The 22,339-nt window shown below is 41.0% G+C and overlaps 7 protein-coding genes and 2 pseudogenes across 11 annotated transcripts in view; 8 read left to right on the top strand and 1 right to left on the bottom strand.

The window, feature by feature from the left end:
* Positions 1-22,339, top strand: part of LOC126562812 (uncharacterized) — a 68,989-nt gene that overhangs the window by 33,942 nt on the left and 12,708 nt on the right. The gene's annotated exons all lie outside the window — the stretch shown is intronic.
* On the top strand, positions 4,212-5,671 carry LOC126561067 (uncharacterized). The gene is made up of 3 exons (XM_050217013.1): positions 4,212-4,285; positions 4,769-5,367; positions 5,439-5,671. The coding sequence occupies exons 1-3, from the start codon at positions 4,212-4,214 to the stop codon at positions 5,669-5,671; spliced, it is 906 nt and encodes a 301-aa protein (XP_050072970.1).
* LOC126563390 (cuticle protein 19-like) lies at positions 7,552-8,061 on the top strand. Its single transcript, XM_050220028.1, has 3 exons — positions 7,552-7,560; positions 7,630-7,916; positions 8,010-8,061. Exons 1-3 carry the CDS (start codon positions 7,552-7,554, stop codon positions 8,059-8,061), a joined length of 348 nt encoding a protein of 115 aa, XP_050075985.1.
* On the top strand, positions 8,254-10,098 carry LOC126561066 (cuticle protein 19-like; annotated as a pseudogene).
* Positions 11,010-14,296, bottom strand: LOC126561065 (uncharacterized). Its single transcript, XM_050217012.1, has 4 exons — positions 14,288-14,296; positions 13,856-14,218; positions 11,149-11,441; positions 11,010-11,037 (listed from the first exon to the last, which is right to left on the bottom strand). The coding sequence occupies exons 1-4, from the start codon at positions 14,294-14,296 to the stop codon at positions 11,010-11,012; spliced, it is 693 nt and encodes a 230-aa protein (XP_050072969.1).
* LOC126563269 (cuticle protein 7-like) lies at positions 12,099-12,689 on the top strand. The gene is made up of 3 exons (XM_050219900.1): positions 12,099-12,212; positions 12,276-12,562; positions 12,638-12,689. The coding sequence occupies exons 1-3, from the start codon at positions 12,099-12,101 to the stop codon at positions 12,687-12,689; spliced, it is 453 nt and encodes a 150-aa protein (XP_050075857.1).
* LOC126563474 (cuticle protein 19-like) lies at positions 15,532-15,983 on the top strand. The gene is made up of 2 exons (XM_050220119.1): positions 15,532-15,546; positions 15,636-15,983. Exons 1-2 carry the CDS (start codon positions 15,538-15,540, stop codon positions 15,981-15,983), a joined length of 357 nt encoding a protein of 118 aa, XP_050076076.1. The 5' UTR covers positions 15,532-15,537.
* LOC126563302 (cuticle protein 19-like) lies at positions 18,185-18,571 on the top strand. Its single transcript, XM_050219933.1, has one exon. The coding sequence runs from the start codon at positions 18,185-18,187 to the stop codon at positions 18,569-18,571; it is 387 nt and encodes a 128-aa protein (XP_050075890.1).
* Positions 18,679-20,972, top strand: LOC126561064 (uncharacterized; annotated as a pseudogene).

Here is a 22,339-nt window from a genome sequence, read left to right as displayed (position 1 = left end):
AGTGTCATCCGTTTGTGGCTAAACCATCCCAAAAACCCACCGAAAGGCACCCCACTGAGGCTGTCCGCACGATCCTCATTCATAACGAAATAAAGCGATCAATCAGTCCACAAAACCGATGCAGCAATTAACGTACGCTACGATTTTTACGATTGATCCATAACACGGAACAACCCTTGTGACTTGTGCTGGCTTGCCCAATGCCCATCACGCTGCTTCAGTGGGTGAGCTGGCTCGTTCGCTGTGGCAATAGTAAGCCACCGCTTTGCACTTTTTCTCCATCACGAAACCGTTTCCCGAGTGTCACACGTGTGCATACGCGCATACGCTTACTCGTGGCCAGCCTTCTCCGTCCATCGGTTGGCAGCAGAAAAAAAAACTATAATGATGAATAAGAAAAAGCACACTCTCTCACATAAACACATACAATTCCAACATCGAATAAAAAAACAAACGAAAGATTGCCACTGGCCTAGTGGCCCCCAAAACGAGAGCATAAAGCATAGCGAGCTTTACTCCCCTTCAATCATAGCTACTGTGGCCGAAGGGAGTGCAGCATAGTTTTTTTTTGTGTGTTGCTTTTGTCATGTTACGCTAATCGAGCGGCTTCGAACGACGAGCGGCCCATATGCTTCACAACCTGAACTCATTTCGATAAGTACCTGTATTTACCAGGGAGAGATACTCACCCCGCGTGCCCCCGGGAATGCGCGGACATGGCGGCGAGTCGCGCTCTTAACACGATTACTTCACGATTGCATCAAAGTTTGGTCAATTTTCCTGTGTCCACTAGTGTCGCACCCCCTTGTGTGGCTGTGTCTCGATGACAAAGCTTGCTCCTGGCGCAAGGGATAAATTTGAAGCGCAAACAATGTTAAGCATTGCAAACATAATCGACACTCAGGTGTCGGAATGGCAATATTGCAAAGCTACTGCCCGCTGTTCCTTTTATCGGTGGGCAATGAAGCATTGGCCATTTTGCAGCAAGCAAACGAAGCAACTGTTACTATCGTAATGCGCACCGATAACGTGCATCCATGCAAATCATTTGCAGAAAAACAACAACACAAAATGCAATGAATTTTACGCCATGAATTATTTCGAATTGTTTCAAATGCATACAACTGTAGCATTTTTTTCAATTTTAAATCAAATTCCATATTGTTATTTTTAATAAATCAATTTCAATCAATCACACTGCTTTCACTATTTTACATTCGTGAAAAGCAGTTTTTGAAATAACCATTTACATTGAAGTTTTTAGTTCGATTGCTCAATTTCACACTGCAAACGTTTACTGCCGTAATCTATCACGATCAACGTCCGAGTAGATGTTGTGCAGTTTTGTCGACGCCAATGCCTTCTTAAAATGACACAAAATTCCAAAATAACATGGCCATAAATTACACATGAAACGTAAACTGCACAGTGTAAAGGAAACATTTATTTTACGATTTTTATCCAGCATATATGCAATGTGTTTTAATTCTCATATTGCTACATATCTCTTATACGAAAACGTTGCTTCCAAACTAAAACACCTAACCTGATATAACTCTTCTCTCGAACTAAGTAACAGAAAATTTCTCTCCCATCTTCTATCACAGTCTTCCAAAACAACTACAGCTGCAAATCGAGCTTCAGTCTTCCCCACCGCCATCACCTTGAGTAGCTACACTTACCAGCACTGAATCGAAATAGGTGACAAAGACTTCTCTGCCACTATTTTCTAGTCGTTTGCCTTGAAAAGTAAACATCAAAAATTGCGCTGGTCATGGCACGACATCCAACTTTCATCATGGACCACATAAAAACACCTCCTCGGTGACTTGTGGCAGACAACATTGAATGGAATGGATTTCTTTTTTCTCCTTCTCTTTGCGCTGCTCACACCGACCCCACAGAAGCTTATTGAGATGAGAAAGGCCGTCCGTTGATGCGACCGAGCAGGGAACTTGAAGTAGTAAAACGTGTGGGCCGTAATTTATAGAACACGAGCGAGATATTGCATAATGATGCAGTTAGAAACTAATCAAAAGTGATCAGTTCACAATTAATGTGCGGGTTCAATTCTTCAATCCTTGTTGGAGCTATTTCATTTCGTTCATGTTTCGAGACTTTCGATTCATTGGTCTTGTTCTCAACGTGGAGGACACTGTGTAGAAGGCTATTTTTAAAAGATTTATTGTGTAGCCTTCGTTATACAATTTTTGTGTTTGTTTTGTCAAAGTAATAATTCTATAGTATTACCTAAACCAGTTTACTGCAGAAAAATTACAACTTCCAAACTAACGAATGTACTAACGAAGTTTACAAAGTTATTAACACATACTGCCACCAATCGTACCAATAAAACACCGGTTGCTCCTCCCCACAACCGAAATCATTTTGATAGCCCACCACCACTCAACATCTCAATCTTTCGCTTATGAATCAAATCCAAACTGCGCCTGCGCGCTGCAAAACGGATGGGAAAGCGTGTTGTTTTACGAGCTACGAACGGGTCTTTTTCTTCTTTCGGAACTTTAGACCATAACTTACGTTGCGTTGACGGACGCATTTCCGGACCACTTGGCACAGCACAGCAGATTGATAATTAATTTCTATCCTATCCTTCACAATACGCAGCCTCAAGGGGTAAAGGATTGAAAAATCGCGAGACAAAAACGTATTCATAAACATCTAAATCAGAAAACAAAAGTGAGAGAAGCATGCTTCACAAACAAAAGCAAAAGCACCCGATACATAATGCGCTAATCAATTTATGCAACATGCGTACGTTCAGCATATCGATAACAGGGTAGCTTAGGTGAGGTGTTATGCAATGCAGGAATAGATCAATCACCAACTGTAATAGCCAATCAAAGGTAAATAAACAGCTGATTATCTTAATCGTTAATCATGACCATGATAAGGATCATTTATTAAGGGAGACCCAAGAAAAAGTGAAGCATGATATGTCTGTGGTGTTTCTAAAACATTTCTAAAATATTTAGCACGATCAATCGTTTGGAACATCCAATCAGTAGTGCACCTTAATTAAAACAACTCATTTGTTACCTTTCAAACCCATACCCTTCATTTTGTGAACCGATATCGTGGTCAAGATCACGACAAAACCAATTTCCTTGTGGCACGTATCATGGCGTTCACGTTCGTCGGCTCGCAGCAACATCGGCATCGTCCTGCCCGAGTGACACACAAATCAATGCACGCAACGCTAATCCACACTCGATCGGAATGTCGCTCAATTACTACCACCGACAGTAGTAATTAACGCTTCACATGCCTCAATACACTGACTTAAAATGCACTCAAATGCACCCTCCTAGTGTGCATTAATAGCGCCTAATAAAGTTCCACAAAAAAGCCTAGTTTTTTTTGGCAATTCTGTTCTTGTTTTCTTTCTGCCAGAGTATGCTTAATGTTTGCAACATCAATCAAGCAACACGGCAAAACAACCTCAACACCACACCGTGTGGCCGCCTATGTTGCAATCTGGTTCCCATCAAAGGGTGTTCGGAAGCAGAAATAACACCAACCGTAGCAAACAAAAACTATTTCACATTCAAAACGATCTATACACTAATGGGCGGTAGGCTAATTAGCAGACGCAGAAGTGCTTTTGGGGTCAATTCGTTGAATTTTTTTTTTTTTTTGTTGCTTTCGAACTCCACCGCAACAGAAAAGCACTCCTTATAAGACACTAGCAGGGGGTGTGACATACGCCACCTTTACCCCTGTTAAGCACACGTCACACGTGCGACGATTTGATGGCACGCATGCGTGAAGTGCTTTTCATCACCGCTACTTCCACACGACTTCCTCTCCTTCCCACCGCTAATGCGATACTGGAAGTGGAAAAATTAATTTCAATGCCTTTGCGGTGCACACGGCTGACACACTGACGTAGTTCTGGTGCGGTTTCTATTTTTCCATCTGCTCGGTGGAAAACGCCCGCTGAAGCCATCCATTGTATGGCACGGTGTTGCACCGATTTCGGTGAGCCCGTTGTTAATGTTTATGGCTACGGCTTTTTGACACACGCTGTACACTATGGTTCGGCGAGAACGCCGATACCCTTGCCGAGTTCACGAGACTCACAGCGCCACCAACACCACATAGCCAACCCTACGCCTGCAATTAATTGCCACTGATGTCCGTTTTGAAGTTCTTTGAACCGAAGCACAAGCGTTGGTAGGTTGAAGGAGATGGCTCACGAGACGGAGAAGGCGGGAGGAGGTTGTGTCCTCGAGAATCAATGGCGCACGGGCGTGTGTGCACGGTTAGGGGTTGTTTTCAGTCGAACTTCTGCTGCAACGTTTTAGCAGCAAGTTGGAAAAAAGCTCCAACCATATAAAACCGTTCGGTCGGGCACAGAACACCATCAGACGTGCAGTTAAACGTTGCAAAGGCACAGCAGATCTAGTAGTTCCGGAGCAGCAGCCACAGTTCCTCAGTGCGGTGTTTGTGATTTTGCATTTTTAAGATTTGTGCGAGCAAAGGATTACACTTTCGGAAGAAAATGTTGCGAGTGAGTTTTCCCTGTGTTCTAGTGACTAGGAGGTGTAAATTTTATTGGAATTTGGACAAAGGATGCTAGTGGAGTGGTTGAAACAGTCAGAGGACTTCTCATTTATTGTAAATAGTGTGATTTAGAAGCTTCAAGTATTGGTGACGATCATGATTTTCATAGTGCTTTCAATTACTACAAAATAAGCTTTTTTCGAGTGTTGTTAACTCCATGAAACATTCATAAAATTTGTAGTATTTGTGATATTAGCAAACCGTTCTTAAATTGCGAGAATTTGACAAGAAATGACGAAGAAGCTCGAAAATCATTTATTGAACGATTCTATTTCCTTCGCCAGTTTGTTTCTGCTATTGCCATCTTGGCTGCAACGGCTGTCCAATCTGCCCCAGTCAAACCGGCTCAGTATGCTTTCGTAACGAAGCACCATCACGTTCCGGAGCAGCATCACGTACTCGAGCATGTTCATCATGTGCCAGAACCAAAGCTAGCCGTACACTACCCGGTCGAGCTGCTTCAGGATCAACATCATTACCAGGAGCCCCAGCTCGTTCTAAGCAACGATAAGTACATCGGTGAAGCTCACGAGTACCATCATCATGAGGCTCCTGCTACCAGCTACAGCGAGGGCAACGACTACAGCTCCCTGTACGGTGGCAAGCACGGTTCTCACCTGTACGACAACTACCAGTATGGACAGTACGAAGCTGGATACGCCAAGAAGTATGACGAGTACAACGCATACCCCAAGTACAGCTTTGAGTACGGAGTAGATGATCCTCACACCGGCGATCACAAGAAGCAGTGGGAATTCCGTGATGGTGATGTTGTGAAGGGTAGGCTTACTGAGGATTTCTGCTGAGGTTGTTATATCCAGTGCAATAATTTCACCTACTTATTCTCCCAGGTGGATACATGCTGAAGGAAGCCGATGGAACGACCCGTGTCGTCGAATACACCTCGGATGATCACAACGGTTTCAACGCAGTCGTCAAGAAGTTCGGCCATGCCCACCATCCGGAACCAGTCAAGCAGCACAACGCCTACGGCTACATCGGTAACTATGCTGGTGCGTACGCGACTGGCGATTACTATGGCAAGGGTGCCACCAGCTACGCCAAGGTTTGGAAGCAGCACTAAACCGCAACACACCGATCAACACTGCCTCAGCGGTCAGCAGATGTTTTGGGCATCGTTCAAGATACCAAAGAACCTGGCTGATCGGGAAATGCCGTTGAGATTAATCTAGATAATTGCAACACCGAATCCGAACCGCATTCTATAGGAGAAGATTATTTATTACTCGTTACTGCAAATACTGTTGAACAGGCCCTCAAACTTACCTGGGTGGAGATGGCTGATTGCAAACTGCTCGTGCTCTTTTATTAATAAACTTATCTGTGATTGAAGTTAAACCGTCGATGTTGATCAATGTTGAGGAACAATTAAATATCACAAGTGGCTGTTATCTTGATATTTGTCCGTCCTGCAACTCGTCTCGTAAACCTCAGTTAACGTTAAAACAAGACGTTAAAACAAGTATGTATGTTGATTGAATGGATAAGTTAACCCCACCTAGCAATTGAATTTGCTTTGATGTAAAGATAATTGCAGTTCAAGAAATCAGGTCACATTGTGGATTTAATTTATGCATTAGGTTACGGGCAAAAAGCTGCATCTATTGTGTCATGTGAATAATTAAAAATAAATTATAGTATTTTATACTTTTTAAACATTACGCATTGTTTCGCCTTTTTTTCAAAATGATCTTCAATCAAAATGTTTCGTATGTTTTTATTAGGCTAAAAAATAAGTTCCACCAGTCGTTATTGCAGTTACTCAGGTGTTTCAATCTCCACTTTCAATATTCTCTTTATAAAATCGAAAATCATCTGCATCAGTTTCATACAAATCATGAACACAAAAAGTCTAATACAAATTCCCAGATCAAATGTAAAATAAAATACAAATTTATAAATTTTATTCATTGCTAGTGCGTCGTTTTTTTTAACTAGATAGGAACTTAACCATATCGATTGATACAGCGGAACGTAAGAGATGTTTCCGAAACTCGACACATACCTGACTTGGAAGATGCTCGTTATTTCCTCATTCGGTTCGAGGCGTAACTACTGCTTAGGAAACCTGTTGGCGTGGTAGTGTGTAGTTGAACCTGTGGAAAATCGGACGTAGCCATTAATGGAGAAATGTAACACTGAAGTGGACGGCCAGGCCATGTCTTAACTATGTACTTCAGTGAGCGGGTCCAAAATTTAAAAAAACATATAATATTTTTGAGGCCTTCTAGGACATTTTTGAAAACCGTAAAATGGAACAATATAGTAAATAAATCCAAGCTTTACTAAGAAAATACAAAAATAAGGTTGTTTTCCTAATTTATTAAGCATATTTTAATATAAATTGCGATTTACAGCTATATTTCAACTATTTTCCGAAAATCAAATCCTATTCGAACCTTTCCCCCGCAGCGAAGACTGTTCAACTAAAAGGTATCAATAAATGGGCAACAGTCATTTATTCAAAATGTGATTGCCATGACCAAGCGTGCCTTTAAGCCAAGGAAAAAGAAAAAAATCTCTATTTTGGTGTCTCAACCTCAACAGCTGTAATAATCACATTTCTGATTGGTTCTTCGTGGAATGTGTAGGCGTTTAGAAAGATTTTGCATTAAGCATTATGCAATGTTGAGCCAAAAAGCGCTAGACGATAATGACTCGGAGTACGCAAATAGAGTCGAAAAGTGGATCAGAGTATTATTTTGGCGCTCAAGTTCAGCCATAACGCATCGAGCGTATGTCTGTGCACAGACTCGCACAAATACGGTGGGAGTAATAAGATGATCATACATTCCTTTGTATCTCTTCAAATTCAGCTAGGAATTTTCCTCACTTACTTTTGCTATAAATATTCATGCTCCAAAACAAAGAAATCATCAGTTTATTTGAAGCTATCTCAGCAAAAGCAACTGAAAGTGCAAAAGAAATTGAAAACATAACAAAATGTTCAAGGTACGCAAGAGTGATAAACGATAAATTTGGCAAAAAAAAAATCTACCAAGAATGTATCGTATTCCATAGATTCTCGCCCTTATTGCCTGCTTGGTCATTGTTGCCTCTGCCCAATACCACGGTGAACCCGAGCACAAGGAACACTACGCACACCCGAAGTACAAGTTCGAGTATGGTGTCAAGGATCCCCATACCGGTGACCACAAGAGCCAGTGGGAAGTCCGTGATGGCGATGTCGTCAAGGGAGCCTACACTCTGCACGAAGCTGATGGAACCGAGCGTGTGGTCGAGTACAAGTCGGACGGTCACAACGGATTCGAGGCTGACGTAAAGAAGGTCGGTCATGCTCATCATCCTGAGAAGTACCCAAGCCATCCCGTTCACGTTCCAGTGCATAAGCCTGTCCATGCTCCGACCCATGCTCCAGTTCATGTTCCGGAGCATCACGTGCACCATGGATATTCCGGTGCCAGCTACGTTAACGTTGACAAACACTACTAAAGGATCTGTTGATCGTCTGCCTCCAAACAAGCCAAATCCTATTGTGATGTAATAAAAAAGATTACATGCTGTTACAACGCAAAATATCAAGTCTTTTGACTATGTTTGATGAATCATTATCACATATTTATGTTCCGTAATTTCTGGGCATTTCTGGGTTCTTTTGACTTTGATCTTTCCTACAGCTGGATAATGGGATTTCATACAAGGTACTGCTGTTGAGAGATCAAAGAGATCAAGCACCTCAAATACTCGCGCCTTCAAATTACTTTAGATACTTAAATAAAATCTATAAAAATATAAAATCTTACCTTTTTTATGTTGAATTACATTTTTACAAAAAAAATGGAAAAAAAACAAATATTTGTTCATATATTTATTCGCCAAATATCAAATTTGCTGAGAATAAGCTTTATATTATGTTAATATTGTAAACAAAAAGTAAAACCCAAGTTCTGGTACAGATTCAATCAAATCCTATCTGAAAATGAATTCATGAATCAAACTTGTAACCGAAACCAATCAAACAATGCAGGCTTAACAACAGCTTGTTTTTTTCCGTGATGTCTTCTCAGTTTCTGCCGTTTCTGTTCCATTTTCTGGTCGAGCCATTACAGTAGCATTAGTCGACATTGTCGCAGTTGCAGTTTCTACCTTTTCCGTTCTATTTTCTGAAAGAGCCATTCCAGTTGTTGTGGTTGACTTCCCCGTAACTGGCACCTGTTCCGTTACCGTACTGGTGGTGTCCATGGGAAGAATTTCTTCTGAAGACCTATGAATAAAAAGCATGTTCTACATTCTTGTCACTAGCTTGAAATCCCTCGCGATCATTTGATTTATACTCGACAACCAGCTCCAGTCCGTCATCTTCGTGCAGATTATAGGTTTTTTGATCATCTTTCACTGCGTACTGGAACTTGTATTTTGGGAGTGCTAAGTCTTCCTTATGCTCGTATTCATCGTCATAATCAGATGAAGCAACAATCCCTAGACAAGCCATCAGAACTAGAACCTTTCAAAAAATTTATTGACGTGATAAAGTAATTTTTTCAATGGATTGAAAACGGAAAATTGTTACCTTAACCATCTTGAATTTCTTGTGCAATGTGATCATCATGTGAAATCTTGAAAATGACTGAAACATTCATTGACGCAAAAATTATTTATACATCAATTTCAAGGATATTCTCAGTCAAACTTACATTCCTACATTTCATGCAAATAAAAACAATATTTCAACTGTTCAACACATTCACAATTTTATAGAAAGTTCTTCTTCACTCTCAAAACAAAACAAAAGAAACCTTTGCAAGATATTGCAGCAAGGATAAGCATTCAAAACACTCACCTAGAAACATTAAGACAATTTCTTTTACATGCTACAGAATTTCACGCGCTTCTGTCAATTAATTGCCTCTGTGCGTTTGAAATTCTTCAAAGTACCTTGAAATATAACCGCATTGGCCAAAGCTGACCCTGAATACTGGGTATAAAGCTTCTGTTTGAGTGCAGAGCATTCATCAGTTCATCCTTACATTTCGACGTGAAAACACACTCTCCAGCAAATTCAAAATGTTCAAGGTATAAAGATTCTCGGTGTTGGATCGCAGTGACTCAGCTAACAATTATTTGAATCCTCTAAATGCTTAGGTTCTTGCCCTGATTGCCTGCCTGGCTATCGTTGCCTCGGGTCAGTATCATGGAGATCACTACGAGCACAAGGAACACTACGCACACCCGAAGTACAAGTTCGAGTATGGCGTCAAGGATCCCCATACCGGTGACCACAAGACCCAATGGGAAGTACGTGATGGCGATGTCGTCAAGGGAGCCTACACGCTGCATGAGGCTGACGGAACCGAGCGTGTGGTCGAGTACAAGTCGGACGGTCACAACGGATTCGAGGCCAATGTCAAGAACGTTGGTCATGCCCATCACCCGCAGGTGTACGGTGGACACTCGTCGCACGGACATCATGAGTACTCTCACGGACCAGGAGCCAGCTATACCAACGTGGATAAGCATTACTGATATCGATGTTCCTAAAAATAGATCAAAATGATGTGAAAATATACAAATGAATCGAGAATCAATAGGAACATTTAATATTTTGGTTGTTTATAAATTAACTTTTATACATAAAATATTTATACTTAGAATTATTAACAACTTTACTGATCATGAGAGTCCTAACTCAAGCTAGCTAGCATGATGGTTATTTATTATATTGTTTTTATGTCACATATCTAGCAAAGGTAATGGAATATTAGAGCATATTCGATTGGAAAGAAATCACACTGTTACCTTCAGTAAAACTGACTAAAAATTATAGATTGTATCAAACTTTCGAAAAGTCAAGTTTGCAGACCTTTAGCAATAGTTTAATCTCATTGCATTGCAAATAATGCACGGATTTTTGATTCAATATCGCCAGTAATAAAAAAAATACATCTTTGTGCATCATACATCATTGCACCACCACAGCCAGAAGATACTTGTACAGTGCGTGTCATCTGAGAAGGATATATTTCTAAACATCCATCTCCATCCAACATCCAACATAATCCATTTCCCCCTGTTGTTACGTTTGTATAGATTTTTTTAACACATAGCTCTGCAAAACAAAATCGAAAATAAAGCTAAAGAACATTAAATTCCCTTTCAAAAAACCTCACTAAAACAATAATTATTGCTTCCAAAAATTATATAATGAAAAATAAAAAAATGTATGACCTGGACTTTCTATCGTAATAAAAAAACCATACAAATAAAATATGTATGCCCACTAAGAACAGGCATCAACAGTTAGTAATTGTAATTAGCAACATAAATGTAATTGAATATCAAACCGTTTAGATTACTCCTTTCTTTTAAGGATAGCTATTTGCATTGTTTATTACGTCACAATAGGATTTGGCTTTTTTGAAGGCAGACGATCAACAGATCCTTTAGTAGTGCTTATCAACGTTAACGTAGCTGGCACCGGAATATCCATGGTGCACGTGATGCTCCGGAACATGGACTGGAGCATGGGTTGGAGCATGGACAGGCTTATGCACTGGAACGTGAACGGGATGGCTTGGGTACTTCTCAGGATGATGAGCATGACCGACCTTCTTCACGTCAGCTTCGAATCCGTTGTGACCGTCCGACTTGTACTCGACCACACGCTCGGTTCCGTCAGCCTCATGCAGAGTGTAGGCTCCCTTGACGACATCGCCATCACGCACTTCCCACTGGGTCTTGTGGTCACCGGTATGGGGATCCTTGACACCATACTCGAACTTGTACTTCGGGTGTGCGTAGTGTTCCTTGTGCTCGGGTTCACCATGGTATTGGGCCGATGCAACAATGACCAAGCAGGCGATAAGGGCAAGTACCTAACATTAAAAATATCAGTTACTAAAGTATTGTGGATTTTGAATTGTAAAAAGTTTGCATACCTTGAACATTGTGAATAGTTGTTGACAGTTAAGATACGTTAACAGAAAGAAATCACAAGATGAACTGATGAATGTTCCGAAGCTGAACAGATGCTTTATACTCGATCAGAAAGACAACTGAGCCATATGAAACTGCATAGCATTGCCATCGATAATTATTTCATTGCTCTGCTAATGAGCAACAGCTGTAGTTTGTTTGTTGTGGCACACTATTGTGGCTACGAAATAGATGCAATTAACCTGGAATGATGAACACATATTCTGCATTTAATTTGGTTTTCTTTCAATATCTTCAAAGATAATGGAATGATAGAATGATCTCATCCTAACGACAAATTGCATTTTTTTTTAGCACTCATACATTTACCATTTCATGTATAACACACACAAATTTACACCGTCGAAAGCTTACTGGATTTCAACAGATAACAACGAAAGATTCCAAAACATGTACCGATAATTACTCCGGCACAATTGACGTTATTAAGCATTCTCGTTGGCGGCTGACTATCAAATGCAAATATGTGTAACAATACTTTTCTTTCTTTGAAGTTATTGCCATGTAAATAACAAGATGTAAGAAACCAGGTGATAATGTCCCTGAGCTTCAAATATAAAGCATCTCTGTGCCGTGTGTATCATCAGTCACTCATCAGGCATCAGCTGGTAAACAACTCGACAAAACACAAAACATTCAACATGTTCAAGGTACGAATATCCTTAAAGCGTCTAATTCTACAGTTGTAAATTAAATCATATTACATTTCATAGATCCTTGCTCTAATCGCCTGTCTGGCTATCGTTGCCTCTGCCCAATACCATGGTGAACCCGAGCACAAGGAACACCATGCATATCCGAAGTACAAGTTCGAGTATGGTGTCAAGGATCCCCATACCGGTGACCACAAGAGCCAGTGGGAAGTTCGTGATGGCGATGTTGTCAAGGGAGCCTACACTCTGCATGAAGCTGATGGAACCGAGCGTGTGGTCGAGTACAAGTCGGACGGTCACAACGGATTCGAGGCTGACGTAAAGAAGGTCGGTCATGCTCATCATCCGGAAAAGTACCCAAGCCATCCCGTCCACGTTCCAGTGCATAAACCTGCTCCAGTTCATGTTCCGGAGCACCATGTGCACCATGGATATTCCGGTGCCAGCTACGTCAATGTTGACAAGCACTACTGAAGGATCTCCCCTAGCCATGTCGCTTCGTAATTGCAGTTCAGCTGCAAATCTTTGATAAGAAAAGACACTTTTGCTGCTGTGGCATACCCATTTACAGTTTAACGAAGCTAATTTAGCATCGCTAATACGTGCGATAGGAAACATCAATTGTAATAGAAAAGTATTCAAACAAATCTAAAATGTTGTTCTCTCAATTAACATTAACTTGATATACATATGAAGGATGTTTTTCTTTGTTTTTTTCCGTTAGAACGGCCTGGCCGTATTGTTGTTTTTTTCTTCTTGCAGGACACTAATTTCCCACTAATTCTTTTCCCATCACTCTCGAGGATGAAAAACATTCTTCTTTTGCAACAATATCAGCTTAGTTTCTTCTTTTTCTTGTTCTTGGCTCTACAACCTTCAAGGGTCACGCCAGTCGTCGAATGGCTTACTGGACTTGCTGATACCATGTAGTTAGATTGGAAGTTGGTGGTCCTCACTACGGGGGTACGGTCCGGATAGGATTTGAACTCCGGTTCTGCCATTTGAAGACCGGCACCTCTGTCGCCTAAATCACCGGGAAATCTCTTAAGTAAATTTTATTCACGTTGAATAAAATCGATTTTTTTAAATATTATACATAACTCGTAGGTATGAGCAGTCATTCTTGATTAATTAAATGAAAATAAGTCATTCCTAATTAAATTTTGTTTAAAATGATGGAATAATTCCTAGATTTTTTTTCTACACATAATGAACAAACAGACCAGTTTTTATGAAAATACATTTTCATGTCACCACCAAAGCCTTTTAGTCTGTCAAAGACCAAAAAGCACAGAAAAAGCAGCACTTATTGATCCAGTTAAGGTAACAGTACCAAATTCCAGTCAATATATCTTTCCTGCTGGCTTTACATCAAGGGATACATTTTTTCAATAAATATTAAAATACAATGGCATAACTTCTTGGTGATCAAGTGCCTAGTAAAAAAAAACATGAAGATATGTGAAATCATTTATGGAATCAGAAGTTACAGCGTAATTTTTCGATCAAAACAAATAAAATAATGATTCAATCACCAAATTCAATTTCATTTACGGTTTATTCCCCTGCACAACAATATCGAACATCCAGTAAGCTCATTGTCGGTCACAAACGCTTTGGCTTTAGTAATGCTTATCCACGTTGCTATAGCTAGCTCCTGGTCCGTGAGAGTACTCATGATGTCCGTGCGATGAGTGTCCACCGTACACCTGCGGGTGATGGGCATGTCCAACGTTCTTGACATTGGCCTCGAATCCGTTATGACCGTCCGACTTGTACTCGACCACACGCTCGGTTCCATCAGCTTCATGCAGAGTGTAGGCTCCCTTGACGACATCGCCATCACGTACTTCCCACTGGGTCTTGTGATCACCGGTATGGGGATCCTTGACGCCATACTCGAACTTGTACTTCGGATGTGCGTAGTGTTCCTTGTGCTCGTAGTGATCTCCATGATACTGACCCGAGGCAACGATAGCCAGGCAGGCAATCAGGGCAAGAATCTATGCATTTAGAGGATTCAAATAATTGTTAGCTGAGTCACTGCGATCCAACACCGAGAATCTTTATACCTTGAACATTTTGAATGTGCTGGAGAGTGTGTTTTCACGTCGAAATGTAAGAATGAACTGATGAATATTCCGCAGCTGAAAAGTTACTTTATACTTGCTTCTCAGGGACGAACGTATGCGTCTTGAATTAATGGCATAAAATTTAAATTGTCGTTCTAGCGGATACGTATGGCAAAAAGCGCACAAAATTTCTTCTACGTGTTTTGGCTGCCAGCAAACCCAAGCCGACTCTCACCACAGTTTCACCAAAGTTTTCTCATTTACATTCACCTTACTCACACAAGGAGGTCATCATTCGGCAATAGAGTCGCGTGCCAAGTGCGAATATATCGTGAGAAAATCGCCGAAATCGCCAAACCTCGTGATGATAGAACTCCGCTTCACATGCTGCAACCAGCCCAGCGAAAGAAGGTTCAATTTTCCAATGGTCATTTTCCAACAGTCATCACAGTGGGGACTAGTGCAGATGCATGCCGGTGGGTGGCTTGGTGTCAAACATGGCACAGACTCGGCACCATAATTCTACTCTTGCCCACCAGCTGTCAGATCAAAATGGATCACAAAATAATTGCTGGCCGTGCACATTACTGATTGAATTTAATGGCATTATGTGCAATCGACGCGAGTGGCGTTGGTGGCTGTGCGATTCCGACAGAAACGCCAAGCGGTGCACACGGATGGTGCGAACGGTTGGACAGTAGGGAAAAAACAAACAGCAGAACATAACACAGGCAGTTGGGTCCGTGTGCATACATTTCCCAGTTAAAGCAGTGCCATAAGTGACCGAACGGACCGAAACTCTGGCTGGTGCGTGAAACTCCGGGTACACCCCCTTCGCCGGGGTGGTTTCGGTGTGGCGTGTGGGGAAAATCTGGGCCATGCTTGGCCTCCGCTGACCACTGGGCTGTCATCGTGTACCAGAAGCGAAACAGCAAAACTCCGGTCGCATGTTCACTCGGACCATCCTCCTTCGGGTAGCCGTGCTGTTTGGCGTGCTTGGAACTCAAACCTGCCCCACCATCAAGACCATCACCCCACGATGCATGATGTTATAACAATCGAGTTATGCTGCACATACATTTCGGACGCTTTGGTTTCGCGCTACCGTGAAGCTTCCCCGGCAAAGCAAAGTAGAGGGATAGAGAGTCGTCAGCAGAGGTATAAATAGACAGACGCGTGCTACGGTAAGGTATCAGTTTCACATTAGCCTTCTCTTCGTCAACATTCAAAACAGTCTATTAGCAGCAAAAATGTTCAAAGTAAGTGTAGTATTGCACGTCTCCTTTCTGGCACGGAAGGAATGCAAGTAAATTTCATTCAATACGATCGTTGTTCCCGATTGTTGTAGATCCTCGCTCTCGTCGCCTGTCTGGCCGTGGTTGCTTCCGCCCAATACTACGGAGGAGAGCACGGACTCGGTGGATACGCTCATCATCATGAAGAGCCCAAGGACTACTACGCTTACCCGAAGTACAAGTTCGAGTATGGCGTCAAGGATCCCCATACCGGTGACCACAAGAGCCAGTGGGAAGTGCGTGATGGCGATGTCGTCAAGGGACAGTACTCGCTGCATGAGGCTGACGGAACCGAGCGTGTGGTCGAGTACAAGTCGGACAAGCACAGCGGTTTCGAAGCCGTCGTCAAGAAGGTCGGCCATGCCCATCACCCGCAGGTGTACGGTGGACATCACTACTAGGAACCTTTGTTGTCATGCTCCTTCGTGTGAAGGAGGATTAGTCCAATGTTCTATCCGCTGCATCTGGCCTACGTTAGAGCTGGAAGCATTTTTTCCTAAACCCCGAATGTGATATCTTAACTGAGCTCTACAAACCTCAACAAGCTGAAAAACACTCAGAAATATACAAAATGAAAACATTTTACTTCCTGCGTCTATCTGTGCAAGCAATTGCTAAAATTTTAGAAACATTTATTTTGTGTATTCCTATTGCATATCCAATGAGTTTTAATGGAAACAGTTCGATGAAGCTTAGGCTTACTCTTCATTCCAAACATTTAACATTCAGAAAATTCGATAGTTTGATTTTTTGACCAATATGGTGACGCCGCATAGTTCATCTTGTGCTTAATTTATTTCAGTATTGTAGTACACTTAAAGATTCTTCACCGAGTGGTCCGGTAGCACCTGTCTTTACACGGCAGAACCGTGCGAGATCCGAATCCCGTGTGGTCCGTTCTCTCCTAGTTAGTTCTTACTATCCAACGACGTGGTATCAGAAGCCAATTAATCTCCTGCTGGTAAGCCAATTAATGGCCGGCGTTAGGCTAATAAGAAACTATTCTTTTATAGCATTGTCTCAATCACTTCTCCAAAATATTCTTTCCACCGGGGTAGGGCAGGCGAACAGGCTGCAGTCGGAAGGGGAAACTATAAGTTACGATTTTTAATGCTTTTTATTTGGTTTAGTTTGACTCCTTTCTTTTTCGTGTCACAATTCTAATTTTATTTTAAAATAAAGGACATTGAATAAGAATAGTTAACAAATCGTTTCATTCTCATTCCGCATGGAGTTATTGCTGTCATTACTAAGTACAATTATTGTGTAAGTCAATAAATTTGATTCAAATTCAAAAATTTTAAAAGCTGAACCATAATTCTTCTCTACACAAATATGACAAAACTGTGTGTAAAAGGACGACCTTTTGGATTCCATATCAACAATGGGTAGGAACAAATGAATTCACTACCGTGCTACGGGTAAAGTTAGTCTAGGAAGCCACCAAGATCTCTCAAGACTGTAGCTAGAGACAAACAGATCAAAGACTACTGTTCAATTTCGAATAAGTTTTTTTTTTTGTTCAATAATGTTGATTTTTGCTTTAATGCTACACTCCATACGATGCATCGCTCCAAGTCAGATATAAAATATTCTTCCATCAAGTTCGACATCATACTCCTCTGAAGTAGATTTCTAGCAACATTGTATAACTGTCATTCATATCTATCCTTCGCATTCCACATTATTTATGCTATATCCTCCGACATTCCAATATTATATCACAGAATAACAGATATTGACACAAACCGACACAAGACACACCTCAGCTGCAACATGGTTGGAATAAAACATTCGAATTGCTACGGTTACTGGTCTCACTAAAGCTGCGTGTGCACCATCGATCGTCAACTACGACGCCCGGCAGGCCATCGTTAACAAAACAACAACATTAAAATCATAACACTTCTTCTCATTTGCAAGAAATGCATATGTTTGTACTGAGACGTCTTACATAAAAACTCACAGTACAGACATACATCCCGTTCACCCTCACGAAGGGGGATAGAAAAACAAACTGCCATTTGCCATAATTACATCTTCAAGCACATGTCAACGACGGTGGGCAGTTTTCTGCGTAAAGTTTACTTTATGACCAAATTGTGCAAATCTAATAACGGGGCATGCAATTATGTAACTCTTAAAATAATCAATCTTGCTTCAACAATTTGTTGAAAACCAAACAACCAAACAACCACAAAAAAACCATGACAAAATCAAACCATAACTTATTTTAAAGTTTTTTTTACAAAAAAGTTTAGCATATAACTACAAGCAGCTATCGTGTGTGTCTTTTCAAAATTTATGTTGCACAAAAAGACATAAAATAATACAATTTTCATAATCGTTCCCATAAAACCTGAAAAGGAAAGCTGCTGACTTAATATCCCTACCCGTTCACGATCACGGGAAATTCATTTCAAGGTTGACGCAAAGATGGAGGGATTGTAGCGTGCAACCACACACGACGCAAGCTCTTTTGAATGTTGGTCACTATTTAAGCCACGGTGTTTCGACGGTAAAAGCACAGTAGCAAGTCTAACGCATTCCAACCCACAGCCCAGCAAGCACGAAAAACTAACAAACCAAAGAAGCTTCCAAAATGATGAAGATCACCATTGCCGCCCTCGCCCTTCTGGCCGTCGCCGTTGCAGCTTACGAGCACGAGGACTATCATTCGCATCCCAGCTACAAGTTCGAGTATGGAGTGAAGGATCCTCATACCGGAGACCACAAGAGCCAGTGGGAACATCGGGATGGAGATGTCGTCAAGGGAGCGTACACCCTGCATGAAGCCGACGGAACTGAACGTGTTGTGGAGTACTCGTCCGACAAGCACAACGGCTTCCAGGCTCATGTGAAGCGAGTGGGTCATGCCCATCACCCGGAAGTCTATGGACACCATGAGGCTGGACACTCGTATGGTGGACACGGTCATGGACATGCCAGCAGCTACGCCAACGGAAACCTCCATCAGTATCATCATTGATTAATCTTCTGTGATGGATTAAAAAAAGTTCCTGCTTTTTAAAAACGAATAAATCAAAGTCTTTTATTAATTGACAAATGAATCGCATATTCTACATTTTTCATATGATGTTAAATAGTTTGTTTATTCAAACGAGGCCTTTAATGAGATCATTATGGCATATTTTCCGTTTCAATGCCTCTTAATGACAATTTTATTGTTCTCCACTTTTTACTTTGCAAGTGAAAGAAAATTGAGCGAAAGTTTAAATCATGTTAGAATGCAGTTAATCAACGAACAACGACTTTTTGTTAACACAAATGTAACAAGTCAAATTAAGCATCAATTCAAACAACGTCTTTTGCGTCTAGCGGCTACGGGTCAACAGGATTTAATAGTAATCACAAGGCAGCGGTGGGTATCAAGGATCCTTACCGTACGAAGGACTGACCATCTAGTTGTGACAAAAATAAAGTCAAAAGAGGTCAGAAATCATAGACCAATTGACCGTTGAAGCACTTGCTAATGATGAATATATAGTAAATGATATAGGAAGATTTGAGTTTATGTTTGTCTTAATTTTTTAAATGATGATAATTCCTACCTCTTACCCCGACATGTGTTTCACAAGGACGAAATTATGTTCATGCTATGTTTACAATATTTTTACGACACTATCGTACACTATCTGTAAAGGTGTATGGCTTGGCGAGACACTCTTTTTCAACAATCACGTCGATTATTTTATCAGCAAAGCTAACAAATCACTGTGCCTGGTTGTTAGGCTATCGTCCGAAATCCTTGACACCTGGAGGCTTGTCTGAAGTCCCTCTACTGTTGTTAGGTTCGATCTTCCCTGGAATACGCAGCTGTGGTGTGGTTTGGTCTCCTCAACCGCGATGGCCAGACTGGAGAGTGTTCAACGCAAATTTGGGTGTGCAGCTGTTCGGCACTTCCTTACCGGTTTTCATCTGCCTCTCCCTCTCTATCCTATCCACTGTCGCCTTCTTGGGCTTGAGCCTATGGAAGAAAGACATTTCCATATCCGTGCTAGCTTCATTGCAGTGCTCCTGTTAGGTGAACTAGATGTCCCTGTCTCTCCTGTCCGCCATCCCCCTTTACTCCCCTTCTCATCGTCTTCGCGATTGACCTCCTCTACTATATATCCCATTCCGCCACACTCTCAACGGTTCGGATCGACCTCTTTATCTGGGATATATCGACCTTCAATAACACTTACCACCTGTTTGAGTAAATTGTCTCTCTGTCTCGCTTTCATGTTCGTCTTCATAAATCTTCCCTCCTTTCTTCACAATCCTTCCAATCCTCCTCTTTCCATTAGTTACTTAAGAATATTTTTTTGTTAAGCCATTATTGGCGGACAATTTAACATAATAAATTAAAAAATTAACGAATCACCATTCAATTCCAAATTTCCTCTTAAGAATAGATCAAAACTCGATTTCACAGAATATCTGTTATGTTGTTATGGACTTCTTTTTTAAACTTCGTTTTTATTGCATTTCTATCGATCTCACATTTCAACAATTGATTCCTTCTCTAAATGGTTTAAAAACACGTTAAAACCCATTTATTTAAACGAAAAACACTATCAAAACTTAAAATATGTCATATTGAAAATGTATACCCCAACACAACTATCTACAAAACTTTGAAATCATTCAAAATAAACGTGAACCACATAAAGAAACTGTTAAAATCAACTTGAGTAAACAAAACAAGCTATGCTACTTCAGTAAAGCTGACAACTCTTGCAGAAAAGATCAATAGAAGCAATTGTGAATTTCATTTCTTATGTCGTGCATTTCCTTCCATTTCCATGCCCACTTGCAAGGTCAACTAGTAACTTGCCAGCTTGTAACATAATTCAATGAAAGGCACGCATGCATTCCTACCCTACTCCATTCAAAGCATATTTAAGACGGCATACTCGAACCAAACGGCATCAGTCAATCGCCAGCCACAGCTCAATCTACATTCAACCAACTAACAAACCAAAGAACCTTCCAAAATGATGAAGATCACCATTGCCGCCCTCGCCCTTTTGGCCGTCGCTGTTGCAGCTTACGAGCACGAGGACTATCATTCGCATCCCAGCTACAAGTTCGAGTATGGAGTGAAGGATCCTCACACCGGAGACCACAAGAGCCAGTGGGAACATCGGGATGGAGATGTCGTCAAGGGAGCGTACACTCTGCATGAAGCCGACGGAACTGAACGTGTTGTGGAGTACTCGTCCGACAAGCACAACGGCTTCCAGGCTCATGTGAAGCGAGTGGGTCATGCCCATCACCCGGAAGTCTATGGACACCATGAGGCTGGACACTCGTACGGTGGACACGGTCATGGACATGCTAGCAGCTACGCCAACGGAAACCTCCATCAGTATCATCATTAGGAAACATGTTGAGTGAAGAAAAACGATCATGAAATTTGTTTTAAGGCAATAAATATAAATATGAACTACATCAATGGAATTGTTTTTAATCCCCCAAAATTTAGAAACACAAGTGTTGTTGTCTTTTTGCATATTGTAAAGGCATTTCACTTTCAGTAACAATGTAAAATGGTAACCAAAAAAGACACAGAAAAGAAATGAAAAATAATTAAACGACCTATATTACTCATCAGTTTGTTCGCCTTAAGACTTACTGGACCGTTTAAAAAATGACTATATTTAATTATATTTTCAGACTACAATTTAGATTCCCTCTTCTTTCTCTTCTTTCCATTCAGGAAAAACTTCACTTTTTTCAGAAAAAAAAACAAATTAACTTAGCTTTATCCGATGGGATTCCAAAACCATTCATACCGTTCAGCATCATTCAGCAAGATTTACCTCATTTTATTTGAGCCAACAAACTTGTCTGGAAAAGTTTATCTAAGTCAATACTCCATTCCTAAAAAGGCTCGTTAAACCAATCCCATATTAATACACCTGTAACTCATCTCTATTGAACATATTCGATTATATACAACAAGCTAAAGTATATTTAGAATTAATAAAGACGTTAAGACTAAATCCTAATAAATTTGCTTTCAAACTTATGAACTCAAAACTTTATTTGCTGTTGAAATAGAACGGCCTGGATGATTTACGCAAATGTTATTTCTAATAATTTTCCTTTGCTCCCATATGATGCAAACTCTAAAGGTTTGTCAATACTAAGCAATACGATCGATCCAGCCTAACGTTACTAATGCGCAACGAACTCTAAATGCCCACAAATCAACCTTGCCGTCACAATTCACACGAAAGCGTCAAACAAAAAAAAACAGAAAGCTAAGCATTTTTTACACCACACCTAGATTGGTGGCAAAAGGAATTTGAAGTTCAAGCGATTTCACGCTTCACTATTTCCTGAAATGGCCAAACTAACCTACCTTTACCGTCGTTCGATTTTCACATGATTACTGTGTGCGGAAAGCGCCAATAGAGTGTGTGAGTATGTGAGTAGCATGTGTCGTTTGAATGGCATGTTAAGCCACTGTGCTAGCAAATCGCATTCCCCGCTGCAAATTTGATAAATTGGGTGAATAAATTCATTTCTTACTATGAAATAGTAAAATTAAGTAACAATTAGGACGGCCCGGTGGTAAAGGCGACAGTGGCGCCGGTCTTCCAACGGCAGTACCGGAATTCAAATCCCATCCGGGACCGTCCCCCCGTAGTGAGGACTGACTAAGCCATTTCGATGGCCGGCATGACCTTAGAGGTCTTTAAGCCAAGAAGAAGAAGAAGTATCAATAAGCAGTCCTGTACAAGGT

This window comes from Anopheles maculipalpis, chromosome 3RL (assembly GCF_943734695.1).
Source record: "Anopheles maculipalpis chromosome 3RL, idAnoMacuDA_375_x, whole genome shotgun sequence".
NCBI classification, from domain to species: Eukaryota; Metazoa; Arthropoda; class Insecta; order Diptera; family Culicidae; genus Anopheles; species Anopheles maculipalpis.
This window is presented reverse-complemented; position numbering and strand designations above follow the sequence as displayed.